Source organism: Microcaecilia unicolor, chromosome 2 (genome assembly GCF_901765095.1).
Source record: "Microcaecilia unicolor chromosome 2, aMicUni1.1, whole genome shotgun sequence".
NCBI lineage: Eukaryota > Metazoa > Chordata > Amphibia > Gymnophiona > Siphonopidae > Microcaecilia > Microcaecilia unicolor.
In genome coordinates, this window is record NC_044032.1 from 3161703 (window position 1) to 3178853 (window position 17151).

Below are 17151 nucleotides of genomic sequence, written 5' to 3' on the forward strand. Positions count from 1 at the left end.
TGAAACGAGAGACAGATAACAACAACACTAGACAACACAAAGGAGAGAGAGAGTCTTTGAGTCTCTGATCTTCATGGGTGGATGCTGGCTCTCTGTGCTTGTGCTTCTTCGGGTGGTCCAAGGAGCAAAATCTTGGCGGTGGGTCATACGTGCCATTCACTGTAGACAAGATGCTTCGTCGGGTGCATTGTTGCTCTTGGGTGGAGACCCGAAAGGTGAAGGTGTCATATTTCAGGTCCCAGCTTAGGCCAAGGCTGCGTTGAAGTGAGGGTGTGCCCACTCCCAAGTCTAGGTCCTTCAGATCTCTAGCATGGTCTACTGAATGGAATGACTCATCTTTACTGAACTCTTTCTTCGTTATATTCAGGAACTCTTTATCTTCCATTGAGAAGACAGATTTATCTTAATCTTTGGTGGTCTGGAACACTGAGCTTCCCAGGTGTTCTCCTAAGTCTTCTGAAGAGACTGTTTTGTACAGTGTTGGGACAATGCTCTGTTCCTTGTGGGCGGGAGCGTCTTTGGTGGTTGGATGGTTGGTACATGACTCGAACAAGGAACAGTGCCTGCTTTCTAGGACATTGGTGGAAAGTACATTGACACTTGATTTTCTTGGTTGCTTGAGGCAGACATCACCTACTGTTGTCCAACCCAAGATGAGTGGGTGTGCATAGGGAGCACTGCATGCGCCCTTGCATGATTCATGGATGTCTAGGGGTTCTGGTGCATCTCTGCCCAGCAAGATTTCAGTGTTTGAGTTCAAGGGTGTGAGTTCAGGTGGGAGTGATTCCAGGCAACCTCTAGTGTGAGAATCTCATCCTTTTTGTCTGGTATCTGGTCACATTTGACTTGTGTGGGTGACCGTGGCACGGTGCCGCCTTCCATAGCTTCTATCACATAACCGCTTGCTGTTTACCCTGCCACCTGTACGGCACTTGCACAAGTTTTGATGCGGTATGAGGAGTAGTTTTGGTGGATGTCGAACAAGTCGAAGCACTCTGATCTTGTGACGGACCTGTTGCTCTGCTTATCTATGATGACATACATTTGGCTGCTTTGTCACGCCGTCCTTCAAGATGCACTTTGGCCAGGCATGTCTTGGTGCAGGATCTCCCTTCGCGGTTTCCTTCACACACCTTTGTGCATCTCGGAGTGACTTGGAATGTTGGTGCCCTCTCTTCCTCTGTTTCCCCGCCATGATTCGACTGGATGGACCGTACAGGTCTTTACTGCCGTCATCTACTATGGTACCATGCTATCACGCTCTCTTTTTCATGGCCCCTTTCTATTGGAATTCCTTTTCCCTTAGTATTTGTTCTGAGCTATCTTTAAAAAGTTGAAAGTAGCTTTGAAAACCTGGCTTTTTACACAAACATTTAATCTAACTAACTGAGGGGTGGGGGGGGGGGGGCTGCATTCAGTTTCACCGTTTCTCTCTTGCCTTACCCCTGTTTCTTTTTCTATAAACTATAACAATTAAAAAAAAAAAAGCAAAAAAGCAAAGAAGGACTCATGTTTTCAGCTCTCTCTTCCTAGGTGGAGTTTAAAAACAATGATCTGAGCTTTTGCAGAAGAAGCAACAAGCAACAACAAGCAACAACAAGCACCACTGTTCAGCCTCCACCCTATTTCTGGTCTGTGACTAATCTTTTCCAGCTAGGGTCTAGCCAAGTCAGAGGAGGAATTCCCCAGTTAGAGAAGAAAACTGGTCCCAGAAGTTGCTGCCTCAGGTAAGCTGGACATTCTCTCTTTATGGATTTATTGGTTGTTGCTATAAAATAAAAGTACTTCCACTGTTGTATGGTACTTGATGAATATACTTCAAAATCTTTGAGTAACAAGTATTATGTCCACCATGTATTAATTTTCTAATTGTAGTGATTTATCGGAGGAAAAGACTTCAGATGCTCGGCTTGCAATATGTGATTTAAACCTTATGTCTGCAGGGCGAGCTTCTTCATTAGTCAGAAAAACCTCCAGTTGTGCAATCACTTTTAAAGCAATGGATTGCTTTTACTCTACTTCAATATAACAGAAGTAGTTTTAGAAAGGGCACTTATCTTTCATGTGGCTAGCATACAATGGTTTGCTCTACAGAGAGCCTCCGTTTCACGATTGCTTCATCAGGAGACAAACCAGTAGCCCTTCGTTATCCGCCCTGAATGCTCCAATGGATAACGAAGGGCTACTGGTTTGTCTTCTGATGAAGTAGAGAGATGTGGTAGCCGTGTTTGTCCACTTCTAAAGGCAATCAATAGAAATAGAATAAAATAAAACATAGAAAAGAAAATAAGATGATACCTTTTTTATTGGACTAACATTACATTTTTTGATTAGCTTTCGAAGGTAGCCCTTCTTCGATAGATCAGAAATAAGCACATTTTGATAAGTAACAGCATATATAAGTGAAACATCAAAGTATTTCAGTGACAGTCTGAAAGGATAAGGGAGGGGTGGGTTAGGTGAGAAACAGGGAGGATGAGGGACAGGGAGATATGCATGGTGATCAAAGGGTGACAAAGCAGTGGAGTTTCATGGTTTATAATGGGCTAAAAAAACGAGATCTCTGGTGGGTATCAAAATATTTAATCATTTTGACTTCAAAGGTCTTGCGTTCCTGTATTGTTTTAAAGTTTCCTTTAAGTATTCTTACCATAAATCATTGGTTCGGTGTTCTGGTTTTGCAAAGTGCTGTCCCCCATTGGTAACATCCTGGTTAGCGTTGGCATTTTTCATATGATGTCTATGTAAATTAAATGTCTTCTTCAGTATCTGGCTTGTTTCTCCAGTATAGCACCCTTTGTCACATTTTTCACACTGGATGACATTGGTATGGTTTGGACCATCAACCCAGCCTTCTGTGGGCACATTCTACATGCTACCCAGAACACTGTACTAATGATTTTATGGTGAGAATACTTAAAGAAAACTTTAAAACAATACAGGAACACAAGACCTTTGAAGGGAAAGGGAAATGGGACTTGATATATCGCCTTTCTGTGGTTTTTGCAACTACATTCAAAGCGGTTTACATAGTATATTCAGGTACTTATTTTGTACCAGGGGCAATGGAAAGTCAAAATGATTAAATATTTTGACACCCACCAGACAGGACTTAACAAAGATCTGGGTTTTCTAGCCCATTATAAACCATGAAAGTTCCCTTCTTTGTCAACCTATGATCCCCATGCTTATCTCCCTGTCCCTCATCCTCTCAGCCCTCTCTGTTTCTCACCACGCCCACCACTCCCTCATCCTTGCAGGCTGTCACTGAAATACTTTGATATTTCACTTATATATGCTGTTACTTATCAAAATTTGCTTATTTCTGATCTGATGAATAAGGGTTACCTTCGAAAGCTAATCAAAAACTGTATTTAGTTAGTCCAATAAAAAGGTATCATCTTATTTTCTTTTCTATGTTTTATTTTATTTATAGGAATATAGTACAACTTGAATCTAACCAGAGAGGGCCCAGCTTAATGGCTGGGGCCTAGGAACCTGTTGGAGAATTCAGGTCAAGTACTGAGTGAAATAGAAAATATGTTTTTATCACAAAGTTAAGTTTCTATTTCTCACAAGGAGAGTTAGCAAATCAAGAAACGAAACTGACCAAGAATAGAATGAGAAAAACAACACCTGCAGGGGACGGAGAAGTAACAGGAACATTTGGCCAAGCCCTTTTCCGGAACATTTTGTGGTTAGATGTACCATCTTGTATCTTGTAAACAAGTTAATATTGAGGTCTAAGGGAGCCCATGTTAATCAATGGGATCAAGAGAATATAAAAATGCTGACAGCTTTAGCTAGGGAGAACACATTCATGCAAGACACCTTGAAGCAGGAGGTCACGCTAGTCGATTCCCTGTACCAGATAATGCATGCTTTGATGATACCTGTTGTCTATTTGTGTAAGTATAAAAATAAACGATATCTTCAGAACTAGAAACCGTCCTCTATTCTTCCTTTTACTGCTTTGACAATGGCATCAGATGTCTATGACAAGAAAACTCCCATACAACATTAAACAACCAGATTAGGACATGTAACTTCTTGGTTAGTAACTTCCCAATAGTGAAATAGGATTAGATGTTAGGAAACACTATATATAAGGAGGAGTCTAAAGAGGTCTTAAGTAATTGCAGCCTTGTTCTGCACTTCTCTATAAACTGACTGGTCCATCAGAGTTGACTAGTGCAGAGGAGACTAGGATAAACCCCGAATTTTAAACATATTCTATTTCTATTGGTCTCCTAATGAAGCAATCCGATAAATCACTACAATTGGAAAATTAATACATAGTGGATATAATACTTGTGTCAGGTTCTCAGGTTCAAACACACACTGGACTGGAACACACTGGACTGGAACACCCTGGACTGGAATACTCCAGACTGGAACACACTGGACTAGCATATACCGGACTGGAACACCCGGGACTGGAACACACTAGACTGGAACCCACTGGACTGGAGTACACCGGACAGAAGCTAGTCTTCACCTGCACATAGCTGCCGTTCAGCAAGGGTTGAGCCCCTACCTGCAGGCAGCTGACAGAGCTTAGAGGAAACCCAGGTACCGAGACTAGCAGGTTGGAACACCAGGAACACACACTAGAAGGGACACTAAACACGCTAGACCAACACAGGGTTCAGGGTAGGAAACAGGATACCAGAAGACAGCCAGCCACGAACCAAGGGAGTACAGATACAATACAGGGAGATGGACCTAAGACAAGCTAGACTAACCAGGGTGGGGCAGAAACCCAAGGAAACAGGGAACCAGGATACAGATGTGCCCACAGGCACCCAGACAAAGCAAGGAAGAAGTGCAACTGCACAAGGGCACAGGGTACTCTGACAGGAAAGGAAACCAACAGGGCTAAAAACTAGGAAGGACTTAGGAAACAAACAACAAGGAACATAAACTAGGTACAAATACTATGAAGCAAGGCAAAAACCAAAACACGGCAGCAGTGCAACAGCACCAAACACTAACCTGGACCTAAGGGTTTGCAAAGGCACTGAATGGGAAAACACCACTTCCTTATCAAGGCCCTGACTGATGATGTCACAACTTCGGGACACAGGTAGGAAGCACACTGAAGCACAGAGCAGCTTATCCCCCACAGGTGCAGCACAGTGGAGCAATCAGAGCCATGCTGGAAGCAGCCAGCACACAGAGACAGAGCTAACTCTGGGAACACAGACAGAAGCCAGCAAAGAAGCTGACCACCAGAAATAAAGTAAGTTTGAGAGGGGTCCAGGCCATAATCATAACAACTTGTTACTCAAAGATTTTGAAATATAAAATAAAAGTGCAAGGTTGGGTTTCTTGCGAAATACACATTACAAAAGGAAGAGGTCAGGGGTTGTAAAGGTAGTGCCTGTTGCTTCTGCTGCAGAAGCTCACATCAGCCTGTCTTTAAATTCAACTGGGGAAGAGCAGCATGAGAGAGCTCAAAGTAACATAGTAGATGACGGCAGATAACAATCTGCACCCGCCGTCACATTCATTATCAAATCATTATTTAACCAACAATCTAATAGCATTATTGCAACATTTTACTAGCAAAGTTCCACTATACAATCGCTTCCCCTCCCCAACCAAGATATATACAGGACACGCACTAATACGATATGAATGTGGTATGAAATATGCATATTAGCTCCTGATTTGTCCTTGCCATTTTCAGGGCTGAAACTGTCAAAAGGTCTGTGTCAAGTCTCTTAAGAATTGTTAACTGTAAAGTCTCAATATCTTGACCTTGGCACACCAGCACACACCTGAAGTCTCTTTATCTTCTGAAGTTTCCTTTATTGAATACATATAGATAATTTACTCACAGTCAGATGTTCAGAAGTGTTGCCCCAGGGCACAGAGACTCCGTAATTCTGAGATCTGTATCAATGGTTGGAGGTAGAAATCTGAAGAAAGGCAGCTTTATTGCTGAGGTGGGAAAATAGTTGAACAGGTAGAAGTAGCTCAGAGCTGGGTGACTGGAAAGTGCAATATCTCATTAGGAAGATATATTCAAGGTAAAAAACCAAGTTGGTTCCAGGGAGTTTAGCAGGACAAGTGCTGTCTGAAGCAAGATGGAGAATGCCTCATGGAGAGAGAGAGGCCGAGAAGGGTTCACACAGGCCCAGGGAGGAGGGGGTAAAGAGACCAATGGGGACACAGCCTGCCAACAAGTGGCAAGGGTAGTCCTAGAGGACAGCCCTTGATTGGAGGGAAAGGTCATACCTGGCTGACCTTTCAGGTGTCACGATTGTGCCCATGGTTCATGCTCTCATTCATTTCGCCACCTGGTGGTCAGACCTGGTGGCTGTGATGGACTGTCTGGTTGCTGTTTCCCATGTTCCAGAAATCATTCCGGTCCGGTCCAGATATTTTAGCCCTCCAGACTTGGTTTGAAGTTTGGCAGCTAGCCTCACCCGTAGCTGCCTTGTGATTCCTGCAGCTGAACGTCAGCTGCTGATGGGCTTTATTAACCACCTGGAAACTTCTGAGTTTGCCTTTGCAACAGAGGTCCTCAGAAGAGTTTTCATCTGCGAGAGTTTGTTGCAGTGCTAACCTTGCTACTTTCAGTTTCAGCTAGACCCTGCTTGTTTCCTGATTTATTCTACTGCTTGCTGTCTACCCAAGACTCTGCTTGTTTCCTGGTTTATTCTTCTACTTGCTGCCTGCCCAAGACCCTGCTTGTGTTCTGGTTTATTCTACTGTTCGCTGCCTGCCCAAGTCCCTGCTGGATTCCTGGTTTACTACTGATTGCTGCCAGCCTACAGACTCTGTTTGGTTCCTGGTTTCCCTTCTGCTTTGCCGCCTGCCAGTAAGACTCTGCTTGATTCGTGGACTATTCTCCTGCTTCAGCTTATTACTTCTGTTCCAGTCCAGCTGCTCCAGTCCGGCCTGTGCCCGTCTGTCTGTGGTCCGCCTTGCTGCTTGTTTGGGTGGTTATCCTGCCGTTGCCGGTTATCGGTAGTGGCCCAAGGGCTCACTTTTCCTGACCAGTGTGACAGATTCTTGACCAGTGTGACATCAGGACAGAGATAGTAAGGGTGACCAGGAAATAATAGCAGGTAGACAAAGGACCCAAGCTTGGCTGAGAAAGAGAAGAGGTCCAGGCAGCAGCACAAACCAATAGTAACAGTTCTTATACAGACTGGCAGGTGTGGCTGCATTACTTGTGAACTACATTACACACAATGCATTGCTCACATATCTTTGCGGTGAGAACTGCAGCTGTAAAAATCCTTAACAGTGAGATTAAGAGTAAAAGCATTAAACACATTTTAGGGTCACACTATAAACTAGTGCAAGGCTGTCAGCGGACAGCACACTCCCCGCCTGGTATAGGTAGATACCACTGTCATTATTATCACAATTTATCAAAGTAATAGCATGCAAAGTCCATTATTTGCATTCAGGCTGTCCACTGGCTGTAGGGTCATCTTCTTCATCACACAGGAGCTGAAACGAGAGACAGATAACAACAACACTAGACAACACAAAGGAGAGAGAGAGTCTTTGAGTCTCTGATCTTCATGGGTGGATGCTGGCTCTCTGTGCTTGTGCTTCTTCGGGTGGTCCAAGGAGCAAAATCTTGGCGGTGGGTCATACGTGCCATTCACTGTAGACAAGATGCTTCGTCGGGTGCATTGTTGCTCTTGGGTGGAGACCCGAAAGGTGAAGGTGTCATATTTCAGGTCCCAGCTTAGGCCAAGGCTGCGTTGAAGTGAGGGTGTGCCCACTCCCAAGTCTAGGTCCTTCAGATCTCTAGCATGGTCTACTGAATGGAATGACTCATCTTTACTGAACTCTTTCTTCGTTATATTCAGGAACTCTTTATCTTCCATTGAGAAGACAGATTTATCTTAATCTTTGGTGGTCTGGAACACTGAGCTTCCCAGGTGTTCTCCTAAGTCTTCTGAAGAGACTGTTTTGTACAGTGTTGGGACAATGCTCTGTTCCTTGTGGGCGGGAGCGTCTTTGGTGGTTGGATGGTTGGTACATGACTCGAACAAGGAACAGTGCCTGCTTTCTAGGACATTGGTGGAAAGTACATTGACACTTGATTTTCTTGGTTGCTTGAGGCAGACATCACCTACTGTTGTCCAACCCAAGATGAGTGGGTGTGCATAGGGAGCACTGCATGCGCCCTTGCATGATTCATGGATGTCTAGGGGTTCTGGTGCATCTCTGCCCAGCAAGATTTCAGTGTTTGAGTTCAAGGGTGTGAGTTCAGGTGGGAGTGATTCCAGGCAACCTCTAGTGTGAGAATCTCATCCTTTTTGTCTGGTATCTGGTCACATTCGACTTGTGTGGGTGACCGTGGCACGGTGCCGCCTTCCATAGCTTCTATCACATAACCGCTTGCTGTTTACCCTGCCACCTGTACGGCACTTGCACAAGTTTTGATGCGGTATGAGGAGTAGTTTTGGTGGATGTCGAACAAGTCGAAGCACTCTGATCTTGTGACGGACCTGTTGCTCTGCTTATCTATGATGACATACATTTGGCTGCTTTGTCACGCCGTCCTTCAAGATGCACTTTGGCCAGGCATGTCTTGGTGCAGGATCTCCCTTCGCGGTTTCCTTCACACACCTTTGTGCATCTCGGAGTGACTTGGAATGTTGGTGCCCTCTCTTCCTCTGTCTCCCCGCCATGATTCGACTGGATGGACCGTACAGGTCTTTACTGCCGTCATCTACTATGGTACCATGCTATCACGCTCTCTTTTTCATGGCCCCTTTCTATTGGAATTCCTTTTCCCTTAGTATTTGTTCTGAGCTATCTTTAAAAAGTTGAAAGTAGCTTTGAAAACCTGGCTTTTTACACAAACATTTAATCTAACTAACTGAGGGGTGGGGGGGGGGGGGGGCTGCATTCAGTTTCACCGTTTCTCTCTTGCCTTACCCCTGTTTCTTTTTCTATAAACTATAACAATTAAAAAAAAAAAAAGCAAAAAAGCAAAGAAGGGCTCATGTTTTCAGCTCTCTCTTCCTAGGTGGAGTTTAAAAACAATGATCTGAGCTTTTGCAGAAGAAGCAACAAGCAACAACAAGCAACAACAAGCACCACTGTTCAGCCTCCACCCTATTTCTGGTCTGTGACTAATCTTTTCCAGCTAGGGTCTAGCCAAGTCAGAGGAGGAATTCCCCAGTTAGAGAAGAAAACTGGTCCCAGAAGTTGCTGCCTCAGGTAAGCTGGACATTCTCTCTTTATGGATTTATTGGTTGTTGCTATAAAATAAAAGTACTTCCACTGTTGTATGGTACTTGATGAATATACTTCAAAATCTTTGAGTAACAAGTATTATGTCCACCATGTATTAATTTTCTAATTGTAGTGATTTATCGGAGGAAAAGACTTCAGATGCTCGGCTTTCAATATGTAATTTACACCTTATGTCTGCAGGGCGAGCTTCTTCATTAGTCAGAAAAACCTCCAGTTGTGCAATCACTTTTAAAGCAATTGTATTGCTTTTACTCTACTTCAATATAACAGAAGTAGTTTTAGAAAGGGCACTTATCTTTCATGTGGCTAGCATACAATGGTTTGCTCTACAGAGAGCCTCCGTTTCACGATTGCTTCATCAGGAGACAAACCAGTAGCCCTTCGTTATCCGCCCTGAATGCTCCAACGGATAACAAAGGGCTACTGGTTTGTCTTCTGATGAAGTAGAGAGATGTGGTAGCCGTGTTTGTCCACTTCTAAAGGCAATCAATAGAAATAGAATAAAAGAAAATAAAACATAGAAAAGAAAATAAGATGATACCTTTCTTATTGGACTAACTGTACATTATTTGATTAGCTTTCGAAGGTAGCCCTTCTTCGGGTAGACTTTGCCCACAGATTCAATTTCAGGCTGAAATTGTAAAAAATAGTTTTGGTTGGCTTCTGCCTGTGACCTCTCCTGGGATGTTGGTAGGGTTTGGGCCCCATTCTCAGCCCCTTCCCCAGCAGCAACAAGAGGTTGAGAAAGGCAGAGAAGAGCTTCCTTCCTAGGGCATTTCTGTCGTAAAGAAGGAAACAGAATATTAGGAAACTTGGGGGGGGGGGGGGCGGTGACCAGGATTATTAGGAAAGGGTCACTGCAGGGTTGTGGGTAAAAGCCTGATCCTAGTTTTTTTTTAGTTACATTTGTACTCCGTGCTTTCCCACTCATGGCAGGCTCAATGTGGCTTACATACAGTATTATATACAGGTACTTATTTGTACCTGGGGCAATGGAGGGTTAAGTGACTTGCCCAGAGTCACAAAGAGCTGCCTGTGCCTGAAGTGGGAATCGAACTCAGTTCCCCAGTTTCCCCGGACCAAAGTCCACCACCCTAACCACTAGGCCACTCCTCCACTTCTTAGTCCTCTTCTACTTCCACCCACAGCATTAGCCTGGGAGCCATATGTTTTTTTTACTATTCATAGCAGTAGCTTTGCAGCTAGAGCGATAATTAAAAATTTGTATTGTTAGAAAAGTCATATGGTTAAAAGTTCCCTAACAGGTCTGAGTTTGGCAAAACTTATATATGTTGGTGACAGATGCCATAAGTGTGCAAAGGGTAAGAAAGTCATATACTGACAGTGCAGGAAGGGTGGCCAGGTCAGCATTAGCAACACAACATTTGAGGGGCACCACCTGCTTCCCCCATGCTCACCCCAAATTATGCCTATGTAGGGTGTTGAATATCTTCCTGAAGGGATTCCTCGATTGTGCTCATCTCGTATCCCACGTCTATCAGTTCTGGACAAGCAACACTCTCATTCACTTTGAAAACAACTATAGGGGGGTGCAAAGAAACATCTCTTTAGGTTCTCATATAGATACAAACATACAGTAGAAGCCAACTTTTAATAAAAATAAAATTGGGGTTCTACGCTCAACACAAATGAATGCACCCTCCTCAGAGTAGTACTTTGCTCAGAGTTGGCACCTATGGATACAGATCCACCCTATAGCCACCCTCTAACAATCTTAGGCTCAGCACAGTGAGAAGAAAAAAGTACTCACACTCAAGTCTTTGTTTCTACTTTTGACACAAATAGTAAGACTATCTTAATAAACCCCAAATGTAATAGAATACAGACTTGAGCCTCAAATGTTGTTTTTTCAAAAGTAACTGATGTGGGGAAAAAGCTGCACAGTCCAGAGTCACCACTCTCTCCCCCTCCCCTGATGTGTCTTTGAGATCCTGGGCGGCTGCTGCTTGACAGGGAGAAGGCGCTGAACCAAGTAGGTTAGGTCTGGCGAATGCTGGGGGGGAAGGTTGCTACATTGCTATCAGTTAAGAAACAGACAGCTTGCTGATAACCTGGGAAGAGGCTCTGCAGCAGAATTACACAGTAAAAACATAGGGGGAACAGTCAAAACAATTAACTGGCAATTAGGGAGCTAGCAGTGAAGCTAATGCCAGTTAAGGTGGTAATGGGAGGATCCATTTTTTACCCAAATCCAGGGTATCATCTGGATCTTCCCTAGAACCAAAGGCAGGGGAGGGAAGAGAAGTAGCACACTCGATTTTTTTTTTTAATTTGCTCACGTTTATTGTCTTGTGTATACTTAGGTCCTAACATCTGAAAGTGAAAAGGCACAGCCAGCAGCTTTTTTCGAGTGGATCCACCTTTTACCCATTTTGTGTACTTTACAGTCGTTAACCTGAAGACCTGCCAGTATGACAAGGAACAGGCGCTGGACCCGTGGAGAGGTCAGGTTCTTGCTGGATGCCATTCACTGCTCTCCTGGAGTTGAGATACTGATGAATTCCAGTAGCCATCCGAACAAGAAGTACTGGGACGACATCTGCAGCCAGCTGACCAAGTGGGACTACCCGCGCAGCATAGATCAGAGCCGGAACAAATGGAAGACACTGAAAAAGATGTTCTACCAGATCAAGCAGAAACCTCAGGAGGCCCCCTCCTTCCTCTACTACGACAAGATCGAGGAGATCTGGAAGAAGGCAGGGAAGCCCCAGTTCGGTGCTCGGCGACAGTTACCAGGTGAGAAGCCCGAGTGTCCCTGTCTCTCAGCTCTCTTTGCTGGAACACAGTGGAGCCCCCCCCCCCCTCCCCCACAGATCTTAAGACTTCTAGGGAAGAGAACAATCTTTCCATTGTAGCTGTATCCCTTGGGATTGAGGTTCCATGTGCTCAGACTGTAAGCAATTGAAAATACATTGGATTGTTGTAAGGGGCTTATTAGTTTTATGGCATGTCTCTCCATATTAGTATTTTTTGCAAAGGTAAACAACTGTTCCCTGTTTACATTTTCCACCCTACCTTATTACCTTTCAGGTGTCTCTTTTCCAAGCTGAGGAGCCCAAACCTGTTAAGCTTTTCTTGCAGTGAAACCTCTGGGGACAGGAAAATAGCTACTGTACCTGAATGTAACTTGCCTTGAGCTACAATATATAAAGGTGTGAGCTAAATCCAAAATCCCTTCCCTAAGTTCCCTTCCCATCTCCTTCACTCTTTTGGTCGCCGTTCTCTGGACCTTTCCTATCTCTGCTACGTAGTCGTGCTGTGTCTTTGGGGAAATGGGATGAATAGGACACATAGCACTCGAGGTCACACCATAGATCCAGACCTTACAATATCCTTTGTTTTATTTTCCATTCATATTCAAATGTTTCCTAAAGCCCTATTTGTTTGAATCTCTGCACACAGAGCGGAGGATTTCAGTTTACTGTCCACAGTGACTCCAAGATCCCGTTCTTGGATAAACTCCTAATATAGAACTTAGCATTTTGTATCTATAGTTTGGATTAATTTTCTTACATATATCACTTTGTACTTACCCACATCAAATGTCATCTGCAAACAATTCTTTTTTTTTTTTATTTATTTTTTCTTACTTTTACAATATATTTTCAAGCATAACATCTTGAAAGAAAGTGATACATAATCCTCAATACATAGAAATAAAGGAAAATCAAAATATACCAATGATAGTACATATTTCACTCAAGTCCTACAATTAAAGATTCCAAGGTTTAAAGTAGAGGAATGAATATCAAGAAATCAATAAGGAAATAGCTAAACGCACAGGATTATGGCGATAATCTCATTTCGGTTCAGTTGTTGACTTAGAAGCGATTAGTTTGGAGAGCTGAAGTGGATCAGTAAAAATATATTTTACATTTTCAAGCTTAATAATACACTTGCAGGGGTACCTCAAGAAAAAGGTACCCCCTGCTTGAATAACTGGTATTTTCATTATAAGAAATTGTTTCCTTCTTTTCTGGGTCTCCCTAGAAAAATCCGGAAACAAGGAAATGCGAAAACCAAGAAATGGCTTCTCCCGATGTCTAAAAAACATCTGGAAGAGCCATTGCTTGTCAGGTAGTAAGGCTACTGTGGCAACCAAGGTTGCTGGTGTGGCCTGTTGAGTATCCGAAGTTTCCAGGAGAGCAGAAATGTCCGTTATTTGTTGTACATTTTGATCTAAAGGTTTTTGAGGAAGATAGAAAACCTTTGAAAACGGTGGTAAATTAGTTTCTGGTATAGATAAATTCTCCATCAAATATCTCTTCAACATATCGCCAGGTTTTACCATCGGAACACATGGAAAATTAACAAAACGCAAATTTAAATTCCTGGCATAGTTCTCTAAATTTTCCGATTTAATTCTTAGACTGGATATGTCTTTTAGGAGCAAAAATTGAGTATCCTCCAATTTTTTTATTGATTGTTCAATTTGTTCCAGTCTTGGGGTAATTTTCTCAACCTCGGCTTTCTGTTTTTCAATCTTCTCCTCCAACAAATTAATTTTTAAGGATTGTTTATTTGTATTTGCTAGAAACATTTGTCCCAAACGGGACATAAGATCCCACAATGAATCCATAGTTACCTTCTGAGGCTTGGTAATGAGCTCTAAAGGAAATAAAAATTCTTGTTCAGGTCTCACTTCGCCAGCCGCTTGTAGATCCCCTGCCCATTCTGAGTCGCGAGCTTCCTCTGGAGGTGAAAACCCTCCTTCCTCTGCTACCGAAAGCTGTTGCTGGGTCTCCTTCGCCAAAACTCCCTCGCCACTCGGGGCTGGTGTCAGCGAACCAGGAAGCGGGGAACTCGCTCCTATTGGCTGTGGGGGTGGAACTCTCTGCTCGGGGCTGAGAGTTGTTTCAAGCTCGAGGGACGCCGAAAATTCCTCCATAACGCCAGCGTCTCGCCTCGAATCGGCCCCGGGTTCAACGCCAGTCCTCCGCTGCACAAACCGATCCAAAGGTCCAGGTACTTGGGAAGGGGTCTGGGAGACTCGGGCAGCTGCCCTTCCACGACGTTTAGGCATTTTTCAAATTGTTACTGCAGCAGCAAGGCGCGTTAGCGTGCGCAAACAATTCTTATTGTCTTAAGAGTCAATGTAGATCAGCGTTTCCCAATGTGACTTCATTAGGATCTCTAAAGGAAGAGTAGATGGCATGGATGGATGGGCAGACTGGATAGGCCACATGTAGGCTTATTTTCGAAAGAGAAGGACGCCCATCTTTCGACACAAATCGGAAGATGGGTGTCCTTCTCACAGGGTCATCCAAATCGGTATAATCAAAAGTTGATTTAGGACGTCCTCAACTGCTTTCCGTCGCAGGGACGACCAAAGTTCACGGGGGCATGTCAGAGGCATAGCGAGGGCGGAACTTGGGCGTGCCTAACACATGGACGTCCTCGACCCATAATGGAAAAAAAAAGGGCATCCCTGACGAGCACTTAGACGACTTTACTTGGTCCTGTTTTTCTTACGACCAAGGCACAAAAAGGTGACCAAACTGACCAGATGACCACCGAAGGGAATTGGGGATGATCTCCCCTTAGTCCCCCAGTGGTGACTATCCCCCTCCCACCCTCAAAAAAATCTTTCAAAATATTAATTGCCAGCCTCAAATGTCATACTCAGGTCCATCATAGCAGTATGCAGGTCCCGGGAGCAGTTTTAGTGGGTGCAGTGCACATCAGGCAGGCGGACCCAGGCCCATCCGCCCCCCCACCTGTTACACTTCTGGTGGTAAATGTGAGCCCTCCAAGGCCCACCACAAACCCACTGTATCCACATCTAGGTGCCCCCCGTCACCTGTAAGGGCTATGATAGCGGTGTACAGTTGGGGGTAGTGGGTTTTGGGGGGCTCAGCACACATAGTAAGTGAGCTATGTACTTGGGAGCAATTTCTGAAGTCCACTGCAGTGCCCCCTAGGGTGCCCGGTTGGTGTCTTGGCATGTCACGGGGACCAGTGCACTATGAATGCTGGCTCCTTCCACGACCAAAGGGCTTGCATTTGGTCGTTTCTGAGATGGGCGTCCTTGTTTCTATTATTACCAAAAATCAGAATCGACCACATCTAGGGACGACCATCTCTAAGGACGACCTAAATTTCAAGATTTGGGCGTCCCCAACCGTATTATCAAAATGAAAGATGGACGTCCATCTTGTTTCGATAATAGGGCTTTTCCCGCCCCTCCATCAGGATGCTTTGCGAGGACGTCCTCAGCAAAACTTGGGTGTCCCTTTCGATTATGCCCCTCATGGTCTTTATCTGCCTTAATTTTTCTGTATCATTCTAGCAGTTGAAAATTCACATGACCTAAGATAACAAAAGAAAATCTCTGCTCCCTCTTCCCTCTACATAGCACTGTGTGCACGTGAATGTGTGTATAAAACATGGAATGTGTATGAGTGGAATGGGAGGACATGTAAGTGAGGCGTCTTAAATATTTTGTGTATGTTTCTAAATGGGGGAGGGGAGCGGGGAATGACTGAAAGTGGTGGGTGGCAGGTCCGCCATGTTTTCTCTTGTCTTCTCTCTCAAACTTCAATCCACTTTCCTTTCTCTTTTTTTCCTCTCCATTCTGTTGGTTGGCTGGAAAAGGACAACCTGGGAACCTGGCTTTTCTTACTACTATTACTCAACATTTCTAAAGCGCTACCAGACTTACGCAGCGCTGTACAGCCAAACATGAAGAGAGACAGTCCCTGCTCAAAAGAGCTTACAATCTAAAGGACATAACAACAGAGACAATCAAATTAGGCCAGCATAATACATCTGATTACACATAGTAACATAGTAACATACGTGGAGGGGCATAATCGAACGCGAACGCCCATCTCCATGGGCGACTATCTCCGAGGACGGGTACGCGAAGGGGCGGGACAGACCGTATTTTCGAAAAAGATGGGCGTCCATCTTTTGTTTCGATAATACGGTTGGTGCCTGGCAAATGCATCGGATTTGGGCGGATTTGAGATGGGCGGTATCAGTTTTCAGCGATAATGGAAACCAAAGCCGCCCAGCTCAAAAACAAACACATCCAAGACATTTGGTCGTGGGAGGGGCCAGGATTCGTAGTGCAATGGTCCCCCTCACATGCCAGGACACCAACCGAGCACCCTAGGGGGCGCTTTTAAAGTAAAAAAAAAACATTAAAATACCTCCCAAGTCCATAGCTCCCTTCCCTTGGGTGCTGAGCCCCCCAAATCCCACTCCCCAAAACTCTACACCATTACCATAGCACTTATGGTGAAGGGGGGCACCTACATATGGGTACAGTAGGTTTTGGGGTGGGGGTTGGAGGGCTCCAATTTACCACCTCAAGTGTAACAGGTAGGGGGGGTGGGCCTGGGTCCACCTGCCTGAAGTGCACTGCACCCACTAACAACTGCTCCAGGGACCTGCATACTGCTGTGATGGAGCTGGGTATGACATCTGAGGCTGGCATACAGGCTGGCAAAAAAAGTTTTTAAAGTTCTTTTTTTGGTGGAGGGAGTTAGTGACCACTGGGGGAGTCAGGGGAGGTCATCCCCAATTTCCTCCAGTGGTCATCTGGGCAGTTGGGGCACTTTTGGGGGACTTATTCGTGAAAAAAAAGGGTCCAAAAAAAGTGGCACAAATTCTCGCTTCTGCCGCCCTTCTTTTTTCCATTATCGGCTGAGGGCGCCCATCTCTCCTCGGCCGATAGACACGCCCCAGTCCCGCCTTCACCATGCCTCTGACACGCCCCCGTCAACTTTGTCCGTTCCCGCGACAGACTGCAGTTGGAGGCACCCAAAATTGGCTTTTAATTATACCGATTTGGGCGCCCCCGGGAGAAGGGCGCCCATCTCCCGATTTGGGTCGGAATATGGGCGCCCTTCTCTTTTGAAAATGAGCTGGATAGTAACATAGTAGATG

The 17151-nt window shown here is 44.7% G+C and overlaps 1 protein-coding gene across 1 annotated transcript in view; it reads left to right on the forward strand.

Moving 5' to 3' along the window:
• LOC115462754 (serine/arginine repetitive matrix protein 1-like) overlaps positions 1-17151 on the forward strand; it is a gene marked incomplete in the record, with an annotated part of 263367 nt that overhangs the window by 5771 nt on the left and 240445 nt on the right. Inside the window, 3 exon segments of the mRNA XM_030192734.1 lie at positions 1534-1727; positions 9008-9201; positions 11562-11994. Of these exon segments, the coding sequence (XP_030048594.1) occupies positions 11670-11994 (325 nt within the window).